Genomic DNA, 12,418 nt, shown 5'->3' with positions numbered 1-12,418 from the left:
CTTGATGAGGAGTTCTGAGTTGAGACTGCCAGAGCATTTGAATCTTTCCTAATCCATTTATCTCCAATGAAAACTGTTTCCCAAGACATAAAATGGGGATTACTTATCTCCTATGGCTTCCCCTACCAGGAGCAATCTTTCCATAACAAATCTGATCATGTCCCCCTTACCACTCTTTTTTCTCTCTGCTGATGGGATCAAACCCAGTGCTTTGTGCATGCTAATCAATTCAAACACTGAAAGGCACTGTGGTTCAAATGGTAAAGCACTAGCCTTGAACACAGAGAGGCTCAGAGACAGCACCCAGAACCTGAGTTCAAAGCCTTACAACTGACAAAAAAAAATCCAAAAAACAGCAACAAAAAAACCTTCCATGCTGGACATGATGGCTCAAGCCTATAATCCTAGCTGCTCAGGAGGCTGAGATCTGAGGATAGAGGTTCAAAGCCAGCCTGATCACTACAAAGCCTGAGAGACTCTTATCTCCAATTACTCACCAGAAAACTGACAGTGGCTCTGTAGCCTTGAGCCGAAGAGCTCAGGGACAATGCCCAGGCCAGAGTTCAAGTCCCACAACCCATAAAAAAGAAAAAAGAAAAAAACCTACCACATTGATAGATTTTCACACTTGTAAACATATCACCATGTGCTTCCAATGGTTGTATGTGCTTGCTTGCTTGCTTGCTTGTTTGGCTTGCTTTTTTGGTCATGGGGCTTGAACTCTGGGCGTTGCCCCTGAGTGCTTCAGCTCAAGGCTAGTGCTCTGCTACTTTGAGCCACAGTACCACTTCCAGTTTTCTGGTGCAGATAAGAATACCATGCAGGGACTGGGAGTTTGGCCTAGTGGTAGAGTGCTTGCCTAGCATGCATGAAGACCCGGGTTCAATACCTCAATTCTACATACATAGAAAAAAGCCAGAAGTGGTGCTGAGGCTCAAGTGGTAGAGCTCTAGCCTTGAGAAAGTCCAAGGACAGTGCTCAGGCCCTGAGCTCAAGGCCAGGACTGGCAAAAAATAAATAAATAAATAAATAAATAAATAAATAAAATAATAATACCATGGAGATTTTTCTGACCTGGCTGGCTTTGAACTATGATCCTCAGATCTCATCCTCCATGAGCTACCAGGGCCCGGTGTTCCTGACCTTTTTTGCTTACTGCTTGCTCTACCACTTGAGCCACAGCTCATGTTACTTTCTGGCTTTTTGGTGGCTACTGGAGATAATAGTCTAATGGACTTTTCTGCCTAAGCTGGATTTAAACTGTAATCCTCAAATCTCAGCCTCCTAAATAGCTAGGACTATAATTTTTTTCCACTCCTGGATCTTGAACTTAGGGCCTGTCCTTGATTTAGCTTGTTTGCTTGCTTGCTTGCTTGCTTCCTTCCTTTCTTCCTTCCTTGCCAGTTGTGGGGCTTGAACTCAGGTCTGAGCACTGTCCTTGGGCTTTCCCAAGGCTAGCAGTCTTTCACTTGAGCTACAGCACCATTTCCAGCCTTTTCTATGTATGTGGTGCTGAGGAATCAAACCCAGGGATTCATGAATGCTAGGCAAGCTAGCATTAACACTAGGTCATGCTTCTGGCCCTGTCCTTGAGCTTTCTCAAGGCTAGAGCTCTACCACTTGAGCATTTTCCTGTATGTGGTACCAAGGAATCAAACTCAGGGCTTTGTGCATGCTAGGCAAGCACTCTACCCCTTGACCCACTTCCTGACCCACTTCCAATATTTTGTGGAAACCAAAGCTGTGCTTCTTCTGGCGACTTGGGCACTCACATGAAAGCTGCACTCAGCTAGCTCTAGAAGTGAATTGCACTCACTTGCTGCTTCATTTTGGACTCAGTTGGCATCTTCTACAGCAGCATGACTGTGAGTGACGCTGATTGGCACACACTGGATCATGCCGTCACTGAGAGCTTCAGTAGAGGATGTAATGCTAAACCCTCAAGGCCTTACATCATCTACCAGGAGCCTCAGGGAACCTGGCCAATACAGCCACAGGAGCACTTTGGCCCTTGATTCTGTGAAATGAGACAACTTTTGGAGTGTGTCCAGAACCAGCGTGGTGTTAAGCTTTGGGAGGATCTCAGTAAAGTCCTGAAATGGTTCAGAGCTGCAAATGGATTTATCTAATTAAGAAGTTGATTTTGAAGGAATGAAAAATGGATTCTCTGGCTAAGTTACTTAGGTCTAAAAAGATAAGTGAGAGCATAAGGTGTAAAGCCATCAGTTCAACCTCTTTTTTTTTTTTCAACTTTTTTCTTTATTTGTTCATTTCTTGCATATGAAGTACTCTTCGATGACATCCTTGGCCTGAGACTCTTTGCCATAGTCCTTAACCACTACACAGCTGCAACCAACCACTTTACGGGGTTTCTCCTCTAGATCAATTTTGCCCTGGCGGTGGGTTACCGGTGAAGCCGAATCTTGAGCCTCCGCGCGGCTTGGCGGCGGCAGGGAAAGAGCCAGTTCAACCTCTTTCGTTACAAACTTTCTTGATTTAGAATTGCAGTGAAAGAAGCTGTTCCTGTTGTACAGAAGGTCATTGAGATGGTTTAGAACTTGAGGCTGAACAGATGTGATGACATTATGAGTTAATTCAAATAAAGTGATTAGTCTTCCAAAAATTAACACACACACGCTTCCACATTGTCAATTTTCCCCCAAAGTACTCCTCTTGCCTGGATCCAGGGACACCAAGGCAACCTCATGATTAAGATTTGATTTCACTTGTGGTTTTCTGACAGCGAAAGTGACCTGACCAATTCAGAGTCTGTAGCAATTATTTTCCATTTTAAGATGGAGTTAAATCTTACCAGTCTCTGATGAGTCAGATTAGTGTGAGCCAGAACCCCAAGGAGCAGCCATCTAGTCACATTGACAAGTTTCTGGAAGCACAAAGCTGAGAAGCAATCTTTGGGACATGGGAAGATCATGCTAAGTTACTATCTACATCTAAGACCCAGAGGGGCACTGGTAGCTTATACCTGTGATCCTAGCTACTTAGAAGGCTGAGATCTGAGAATTGTGGGGTTTTTGTTTTGTTTTGTTTTGCCATTCCTGGGCTTGACCTCAGGGCCTGAGCACTGTCCTTGGACTTTCTCAAAACTAGAGCTCTACCATTTGAGCCTCAGCACCACCTCTGGCTTTTTTCTATGTATGTGGTACCGAGGAATTGAACCTGGGTCTTCATTCATGCTAGGCAAGCACTGTACCACTAGGATAAACTCTTGGCCTGAATCGTGGTTTTGAGCCAGCCTGGGCAGAACAGTCCCCATGAGACTCTTAACTACTACAAAAAACAATAACAAGTTCAAGCCCTATGACTGAAAAAAAAATAATCCTAAATTGACTCATTAACTGGCTAACTGAATGTATTCCTTATTTGGGTAGATTGTCCTAGATTAGTGATAACCCATAGAGGTGCAAAATCTTAGAAAACATGGTTGTTTTTAATGTCATCAATGGTGACTTGTTTTGGTAGCAAAAACCCAAGTTTTCTTTGGTGAACTGTCCAATCTGCAAACATGTATCTTGAAGGGCTGGCCTCACTCCCAAGTTCTAAAAGAAATCCTAGGCTGCCCCATCAGGTCAACAGTGTTTTCTGGAAGGATGGATCTGTGATCTTAGCCAGGCCAAGAACTTTCAGCTCAGACTTTCACAGAAAACTGTAGGAAAGGTGATGTTCTTTCTTGCTCAGGAGCCAGGAAAATGAATATGAATCTGGGACCCCAATATATCATAATGTGAAAAATACCCTTTGAGAGTGAAGATAAGACAAGGAAGGCAGAGCTTAGAGATGGAAATGATTTCCTGATACTGGAATCTGAGATTGTACTCAATTCAGCACAATGAACCAAGATGCTTTCCTTTTTCACTTGAGTCAATTTGAGCTGGTTTCTGTAACTTGAAACCACAGAGTTATGACTAATAGACTACCCAATTAACTCCTCTTTCTGCGAAAAATTGCTCAGAATTATTCAATAAATCACTGAGACATGAATCACAAACTCATGAATGACAAAATGCAAGAAAAAAAACTGGCGATGAGCCTTGAAGCCAGCTAAAGATTAAAAGATAGCTGAATAAAAACACCACTTAGTAGAGACGGTTTGATATCCCAATAAGTTGAAATAGTTCATGTTGCTATGGTAACCGAAAAGTACAAAAGAAATGAAAAAAGAGGACTTTTTTTTAACACTGAGGTTTTTGATCTTAATGAACATTAAGAAAGAAGAAAAATAATAAAAATGGCAAGATACTAAGCCTTTGTTTTATATAAAAAGGGATTAAAACTTTTTTATTGTTGTTATTATTGGTTATGGGGCTTGAATGCAGGGCCTGGGCACCATCCCTGAGCTCTTTTGATCTACCACTTTAAGTCCCAACTCCACTTCTAATATTCTACTGGTTAATTGGACATAAGAGTCTCATAGATTTTCCTGCCCAGCCTGGCTTTGAACCATCTCAGCCTCCTGGGTAGTTAAAATTACAGGTGTGAGATACCAGCACCTGGCTAAAACTATTAAAATAGTGTAATTTTATAAAACCTTGTAGTTTAAAAAAGGTCTATGTGTGTCTTATACATTATGGTAAATAAAAGGAAAAATACAATTTGCAGAGCAATATTGAAGAATCTTGTACCAAGAAATTTATTAGACATTTCCATTTACAATTTTCTTTTTTTTTTTTTTTTTGCCAGTCCTGGGCTTAGGCTGAAGGACTGAGCACTGTCCTTGGACTTTCTCAAGGCTAGAGCTCTACCACTTGAGCCATAGCACCACTTCCAGCTTTTTTTTTCTATGTATGTGGTACTGAGGAATCGAACCCGGGTCTTCGTGCATGCTAGGCAGGCACTTTAACCACTAGGCCAAACTTCCCGGCCAGCCATTTACAATTTTCTTATCTTTTTGTTTATTTATTTATTTTTTGCCAGTCTTGGGGTTTGAACTCAGGGTCTGGGCACTGTCCTTGGACACTTTGTGCTCAAGGCTACTAGTACTCTGCCATTTGAGCCATAGCACCATTTCTGGCTTTTTCTGTTTGTTTGTTTGGTTTTTGCCAGTCCTGGGCTGGGTTCAGGGCCTGAGCACTGTCCTTGGACTTTCTCAAGGCTAGAGGTCTACCACTTGAGCCACAGCACCACTCATGGCTTTTTTTCTATGTATGTGGTACCGAGGAATCGAACCTGGGTCTTCGTACATGCAAGGCAAGCACTCTACCACTAGGTCAAACTCCTGGCCCATTTCTGGCTTTTTCTGTATATGTAGTACAGAGGAATTGAACCCAGGACTTCATGCATGCTAGATAAGCACTCTACCACTAGGCTATGCTTCCAGCCTCCATTTACAATTTTCATCTCCATTTACGATTGTAAATGGAAGAGAAGTGGCAAAAAAAATAGTAAATAACATTGTTAGCCACCAGAAAACTAGAAAAGATTATACTAAATGTAACAAGATAAATATAAATAAAAAAGGAAATTAGTTTAAATTTCTGTATAAAATATGTAACTTGAGCTGGGAGTGTAGCCTAGTGGTAGAATGCTCACCTAGCATGCACAAAGGCATGGGTTCAATTTCTTGGTACCACATACTTAGAAAAATCCAGAAGTGGAGCTGTGGCTCAAGTGGCAGATTGCTAGCCTTGAGCAAAAAAGTGTCCAAGGGAGAGCGCCCAGACCATGAGTTCAAGCTCCATGACTGTCAAAAAATCTATTTAAATAAATAAAATATATGCAAATCTTAGTTCATATCAAAAGCTAAAGTCTGAGTATATTCTATTCCTTAAAGGGACTTGTGAGCACTGGAGGTACAGCTCAAATAGTAAACTCGGTGCTGATGGTCCATGCCTATAATCCTAGCTACTCAGTTCCCTAGAGTAAGACAGAAAGGTTTGACTTCAAAGTCAGTTTAAGGAAGAAAAATCTACAAGACTCCAATTTCCAATTAATCAGCCAAATGCTGTTGATATAGCTCAAGTAGAGTACCAGCTTGATCAAGAAGGCCAAGTGAAAGCTTGAGGCCCTGAGTACAATCTGTGTTATACACATGTTGCATACACACACACACACACACACACACACGCATGCAAACACACAGAGGCATTGTGAAGTGATCTGGTATTTTATACCTGTAATCCTAATTACAAAAGAAGGATTAAATTTTGAGGCCAGCTTGGGCAAAAATGCATAAAATTAAGAGGGGTGACATTATCCAAAAAGAAGCGTACTCTTTACCTGACTTATTTAACTGTAACCCCTCTGTATGTCACCTTTATAATAACAATAAATGCATAAATAAGTTTGTTAAGAGAGCTTGTCTCAAAAACAAATTGATTGGGCTGGGAATGTGGCTTAATGGTAGAATGCTTGTCTAGCGTACATGAAGCCCTGGGTATTTGATTCTTCAGTACCACATAAACAGTGCCACTTCTGGCAGGTAGTAGTTTGTATCTGTCAGCCCAGCTGTGGGGATGACACAATGGCTGTACATGGTGGCAAATACCTGTTATCTCAATGATACAAGGAAGCACAAATAGGATTACAGTCCAGGGCATAAGGTAAGACCTTAAATCAAAAATGACTAATGCATGGGCCGGGAGTTTGGCCTGCTGGTAGAGTGCTTGCCTAGTGTGCATGAAGACCTTGGTTCGATTCCTGGGTCCCACATACATAGACAAAGCCAGAAGTGGTGCTGTGGCTCAAGGGATGGAGCTGTAGCCTTGAGAAAGCCCAAGAACAGTGATCGGGCCCTGAGTTCTGGCCCCAGGACTAGCATAAAAAATGACTAATGAGGGTCATTAGTAGCTAGGATTACAGGCACAAGCTACCTTGCCAGGCTTGCTACAATGTCTTATACCAATCAGACTTATACTTATAGCCTAGAAAATGGTAAGCCTTCTTATTCACACGTGTGAGGGGTCTACATCTCAGCCAAGTCAGGGCTCCTCCAACAATCAGAAAGGAAGCAAGAAAGCTGATCCTGGTAGCTCATGCCCGTAGCCACCTAGAAGCCTAAGATCTGAAGATTGTGTTTCGCAGCCAGCCCAGGCAGAGGAGTCTGTGAGATTCTTCTTTCCAATAAAGTAAACAGAAAAAGCCAGAAACGGTGCTGTGGCTCAAGTGATAGAGCTCTAGCCTTGAGCAAAAGAAACAGTACCTGGGCCCAGAGTCCAAGTCACAGGACCAACACAGAAAAAGAAAAAGAGGTTGGGTGCCAGTGGCTCATACCTGTAATCCTAGCTACTCAGAAGGCTGAGGTCCGAGGATCACTGTTCAAAGCCAGCCCAGGCACAAAAGTCCCTGAGACTCCTATCTCCAATTAACCACCAGAAAACTGGAAGTGGGGCTTGGCTCAAGGGTAGATAGGGTAGTAGCCTTGAGCTGAGGAGCTCAGGGACAACATCCTGACCCAGGGATAAGGTGGTAGCCTTGAGCTGAAGAGCTCAGGGACAGTGCCCAGGCTGAGCTCAAGCCCCATGACCCGCCCCCCCCCAAAAAAACTTGCTGTATTCTTTTTGTCTTTTATTTATTTTTTTTTTTGGTGCTGGAGATCAAACCTGGGACGTTGCACTTGCTAGGCAAGCGCTTTGCCACTGAGCTACATCCCAGCTCTGCTGTGATTATTATAGGTAAGATATGAAACCAAGAGATGTCCCTCGGTAAATGAATAGATCAAGAAGATGTGGTATTTATACAAAATGGAATTCTATGCTGTCATCAGAAAGAACGACATCACCCCATTCATAAGGAAATTGAAAGATTTGGAAAACAGTCATATTAATGAAGTAAGCCAGACACAAAGAAATATAGGTTCCATGGTTTCCTTTATTTGTAATAGAAATGTATACATCTAGGATTCTCCTAGCAGAGGATCACAATAGCTCAAAGACTATATACGGCCAAAGATATGTATGGACATATAAAGGCTAAGTGAAATGAATTCTAGGATATGGAAGCAAGAGTTTTTTTGTTTTTGTTTTTGCCAGTCCTGGGCTTGAGTTCAGGGCCTGAGCACTGTCCTTGGGATTTCTCAAGGCTAGAGCTCTACCACTTGAGCCACAGCACCACTTCGGCTTTTTTGTATGTATGTGGTACCAAGGAATCCAAGCAGAATCTTCCTGCATGCTAGGCAAGGAAACAAGAGGTTTATCTTTGTGATTGTTGTTCTTAACGTATTATGTGAAGTTATTTCTTTTCTCTTTTTCCCCCCTTATAGTTTATCTCATGTTGTTACTGTATTTGACTTTGGTACCTGGTATATTGTATATACGTTTATTTGTGTATTTGAAATAAGAAAGGGAAGCGGAAAAACAAGATGATTGGGAGGGTGTGGGAGGAGGGAACATGGGAGAAAAACATGGGAAGGGGAATCAATGTTCAAGAAATAATGTACCCACTATCTGCTGTATGTAACATAGGTTACATGTAACATAGGTTACTCTATACATCACCCTGACAATAAAGTATAAGAAAAAACCCCAAACCAAAAAACTTGCTGCGCACTGTTGGCTCATGCTTGTAATCCTAGCAACTCAGAAAACTTATTTAGATCTGAGGACTGCAGTTCAAAGCCAGCCTGTGCAGGAAAAGTCCATGCCACTTCAAGTAACCACCCCCAAACCTGGAAATGGAGCATTGGCTAAAGTAGTAGAGTGCTAGCTTTGAGCACAACAATCCCCAGACCCTAACTTCAAGCCCCGGGACCAGCACAATCAAACAAAACAAACTTCCAAGTCCTCTCCAGCCTGCTGGCTTCATGGGGAGCGTGTGCGTCCTGAGAGCGCGCCGAACTACATTTCCCAGGAGGCGTTGCGACGCACGTACAACTTCCGGTTCAAAGATGGCGACTTCCTAGAGAAACTCTGGCTGCCGTTTGGTTACCAGAGTATCCTGACTTCCACATTCCCTGCTCGGTCCAGCAACTCGGCAGTCATGGAAGTGGCAGAGCCCAGCATTCATACCGAAGAGGAGGAAGAAGAGGGAGAGGAGGAAGAGCAGTCTGCGGAGCCACGCCCCCGAACGCGCTCCAACCCTGAGGGGGCCGAGGACCGGGGCCTCGGGGCCCAGGCCAGTGTCGGCAGCCGCAGTGAGGGTGAAGGTGAGGCGGCCAGTGCCGAGGATGGGACCCCCAATCCAGCAGGACTGGGTCCCAAGCCCTGGCCCGTACCCCCCCCAGCCCCGGAGGTCCAGATTCGCACACCAAGGGTCAACTGTCCGGAGAAGGTGATCATCTGCCTGGACCTGTCAGAGGAAATGTCGCTGCCGAAGCTGGAGTCGTTCAACGGCTCCAAGACCAACGCCCTCAACGTCTCCCAGAAAATGATCGAGATGTTCGTGCGCACCAAGCACAAGATCGACAAGGGCCACGAGTTCGCGCTGGTGGTGGTGAACGACGACTCGGCCTGGCTCTCGGGCCTGACCTCCGACCCCCGCGAGCTCTGCAGCTGCCTCTACGACCTGGAGACGGCGTCCTGCTCCACGTTCAACCTGGAGGGCCTCCTCAGCCTCATCCAGCAGAAGACCGAGCTGCCCGTCACCGAGAATGTGCAGACCATTCCGCCTCCTTACGTGGTCCGCACCATCCTCGTCTACAGCCGCCCACCCTGCCAGCCTCAGTTCGCCCTGACCGAGCCCATGAAGAAAATGTTCCAGTGCCCCTATTTCTTCTTCGACGTGGTGTACATCCATAACGGCACCGACGAGAGGGAGGACGAGATGAGTTGGAAGGACATGTCTGCCTTCATGGGCAGCCTGGATACCAAGGGTACCAGTTACAAATACGAAGTGCCCCTAGCTGGGCCGGCCCTGGAGTTGCACAACTGCATGGCGAAGCTGTTAGCGCATCCTCTTCAGCGACCCTGCCAGAGTCATGCCTCCTACAGCTTGCTGGAGGAGGAGGAGGAAGGTACTGGTGAGGGCGAGGCTACCGTCTGAACCTCCCTGAATTCGTCCTTCTTGTACTTTCGACCCTAGTTCTGAAGTTCCACTTCTTGAACTCTTGAAGAGATCCTCTCTCCCTACATGTTCCATGAGGCACTCAGAATGCCTGGGGGTGGGGGCCGGGAGGGAGGTCCTGAAATGAAATCCAGGATTCCAGGAGGCCTCTGGGGACTCCTAACCCCCATTCCCCCCCATCCCCCAGGCCACACTCACTCCAAGTTTGTCAGTAATAGTTCTTGTTTCTCCCGGTGTGTTTTCGTTTTATATACATATATATGTATGTGTATATGTATATGTATACGTACATATATCTTGAGTATCTCAAAAAATTAAAAGTTTGAAAAACACAAGGCTAGTATTTGCTTTTGTCATTTGAAATCATTTAAAAATGTTTCTAATTATGTAGATTTCCTACATTATTTGTTTTTTTTTTTTTTTTTTTTTTTTTTGCCAGTTCTGGGCTTGAGCTCAGGGCCTGAGCACTGTCCTTGGACTTTCTCAAGGCTAGAGCTCTACCACTTGAGCCTCAGCACCACTTCCAGCTTTTTTGTATGTATGTGGTACCAAGGAATCGAACCTGGATCTTCGCTCATGCTAGGCAAGCACTTTAACCACTAGGCCAAACTCCCGGCCCGATTTCCTACATTATTTTTCCTAGTAAATTCTTCTAAACTTATTCAGGGACAGTTTTTTCAAACACTTGAGTGAGAGTTTGCCCCTTTGGTGCACATTTAGGCCATGTTGAATGTTTGGTTACAACAGCAGTGCCTGATGGTCTCTGGTCATGTGCCATCAAGTCAGACATCCTGGCGCTTACCTGTTGTCCAAGGTTACTCTATAGCTGTCATAACATGGACAAATTATATGGCCCTCTTTTTTTTTTTTTTTTTTGCCAGTCCTGGGCTTGAGCTCAGGGCCTGCACACTGTCCTTGGACTTCCTCAAGGCTAGAGCTCTACCACTTGAGCCTCAGCACCACTTCCGGCTTTTTTCTATATGTGGTACCGAGGAATGGAACCCCGGTCTTCATGCATGCTAGGCAAGCACTTTAACCACTAGGCCAAACTCCCAGCCCCCTGTATGGCCCTCTTTAAAGAGGATTTGAAGGTATAAGGAGAAGGTGGATGGGCAGGGTCAGGGGAAGTGGGTGGAGGCAGTTCTAGGTGTCTGTCACGAGCACTTGGGTAGTAGATGGTGACAGCAATCCTTAGGATGAAGTGACTTCTCGACATACAGAGTTAGAGGTGTCCACATGACTTTCAAGGGACATTTCTACGGTGTAGGAGATGTAGTCCCTGCCCACCAGGGGCAGGAGGAGGTACTGCTGTCTTCGGGCAGTTAGCATAAAGGAAGAGGTCATTTCAAGTGTTCTAGTGACATATTTGGGCATCAAGTTGAGAGCAAGGGGTAGAAGACTAATTTTTTTTTCTTTCTTTTTTTGCTAGTCCTGGGGCTTGAACTCAGGAACTGAGTACTGTCCTTGGGCTTTCTCAAGGCTAGAGTTCAACCAGCTTTTTCTGTGTGGATGGGACTGAAGAATCTAACCCAGCGCTTTGTGCTTGCTAGGCAAGCACTCTACCACTAGGCCAAATTCCTGACCCAGAAGACTAATTTCTAAGAAGTTACCTTGATCTTGCCCCTACACATACTATGTATGAATTACACATAATTCTCAAATGCTCAACATTATATATATATATATATATAATAAGGTATATATAAGGTATATATAAGTTATACCTTGTTCCCCCCCACACACACACATACAAAGGTACATGTTAGAAGACACGATGAAAGGAAATATACTCATTACCTGACTCACGTAACCTTCTGTACATCTTTATAATAACAAGTAAATTAATTTTTTTTTTTTGGCCAGTGGTGGGGCTTGAGCTCTGGGCCTGAGCCAGAGCTCTTTAACTCAAGATTCTCACTCTACTACTTGAGCCACAGTGCCACTTTTCATGGATATTCTTTTTGTTTGTTTTTGTTAGTCCTGGGGCTTGAACTCTGGTCCTGGCCGCTGTCCATCATTTCTTCAGCTCAAGACTAGCATTCTACCACAGTGCCACTTCCACAATCAAGTATTAATTCTTCAAAAATATACATAGAGGGATGCCAGGAGTTTGGCCTAGTAGTAGAGTGCTTGCCTAGCATGCACAAAGACTAGGGTTCAATTCCTCGGTACCACATACATAGAAAAAAGCTGGGAGTGGTACTATGGCTCAAGTGGTAGAGCTCTAGCCTTGAGAAAGCCCAAGGACAGTGCTCAGGCCCTGAGTTCAAGGCCGAGGACTGGCAAAACCGAACAAAAAAAAATGTATATAGAGGGAAATTAAAGAAAAATAAACTACCATGAAGAAAAGCACGTGTTGACCACGTAGGCAGAGCTCTGCTTGGTAGGATGTATCTTTTTCTCTTATAGCCCTCTGTTTTAGCACTTCTGCAGTTTACTGGCAGATAGCAACCTTCTCTCTGAT

General features: G+C 44.3%; 1 protein-coding gene across 1 annotated transcript; it reads left to right on the top strand.

The window, feature by feature from the left end:
- Positions 1–8,821: 8,821 nt before the first annotated feature.
- Babam1 (BRISC and BRCA1 A complex member 1) lies at positions 8,822–10,297 on the top strand. The gene has a single exon (XM_090320157.1). The coding sequence runs from the start codon at positions 8,932–8,934 to the stop codon at positions 9,931–9,933; it is 1,002 nt and encodes a 333-aa protein (XP_090176283.1). The 5' UTR covers positions 8,822–8,931; the 3' UTR covers positions 9,934–10,297.
- Positions 10,298–12,418: the final 2,121 nt, after the last annotated feature.

This window comes from Megascapheus bottae, chromosome 28 (genome assembly GCF_031878675.1).
Source record: "Megascapheus bottae isolate mThoBot1 chromosome 28, mThoBot2.hap1, whole genome shotgun sequence".
Taxonomy (NCBI): domain Eukaryota; kingdom Metazoa; phylum Chordata; class Mammalia; order Rodentia; family Geomyidae; genus Megascapheus; species Megascapheus bottae.
This window is presented reverse-complemented; position numbering and strand designations above follow the sequence as displayed.

Excerpts from the sequence above, each read along its gene's own strand:
- Babam1 (XM_090320157.1), top strand. The coding sequence starts at position 8,932 with ATGGAAGTGGCAGAGCCCAGCATTCATACCGAAGAGGAGGAAGAAGAG.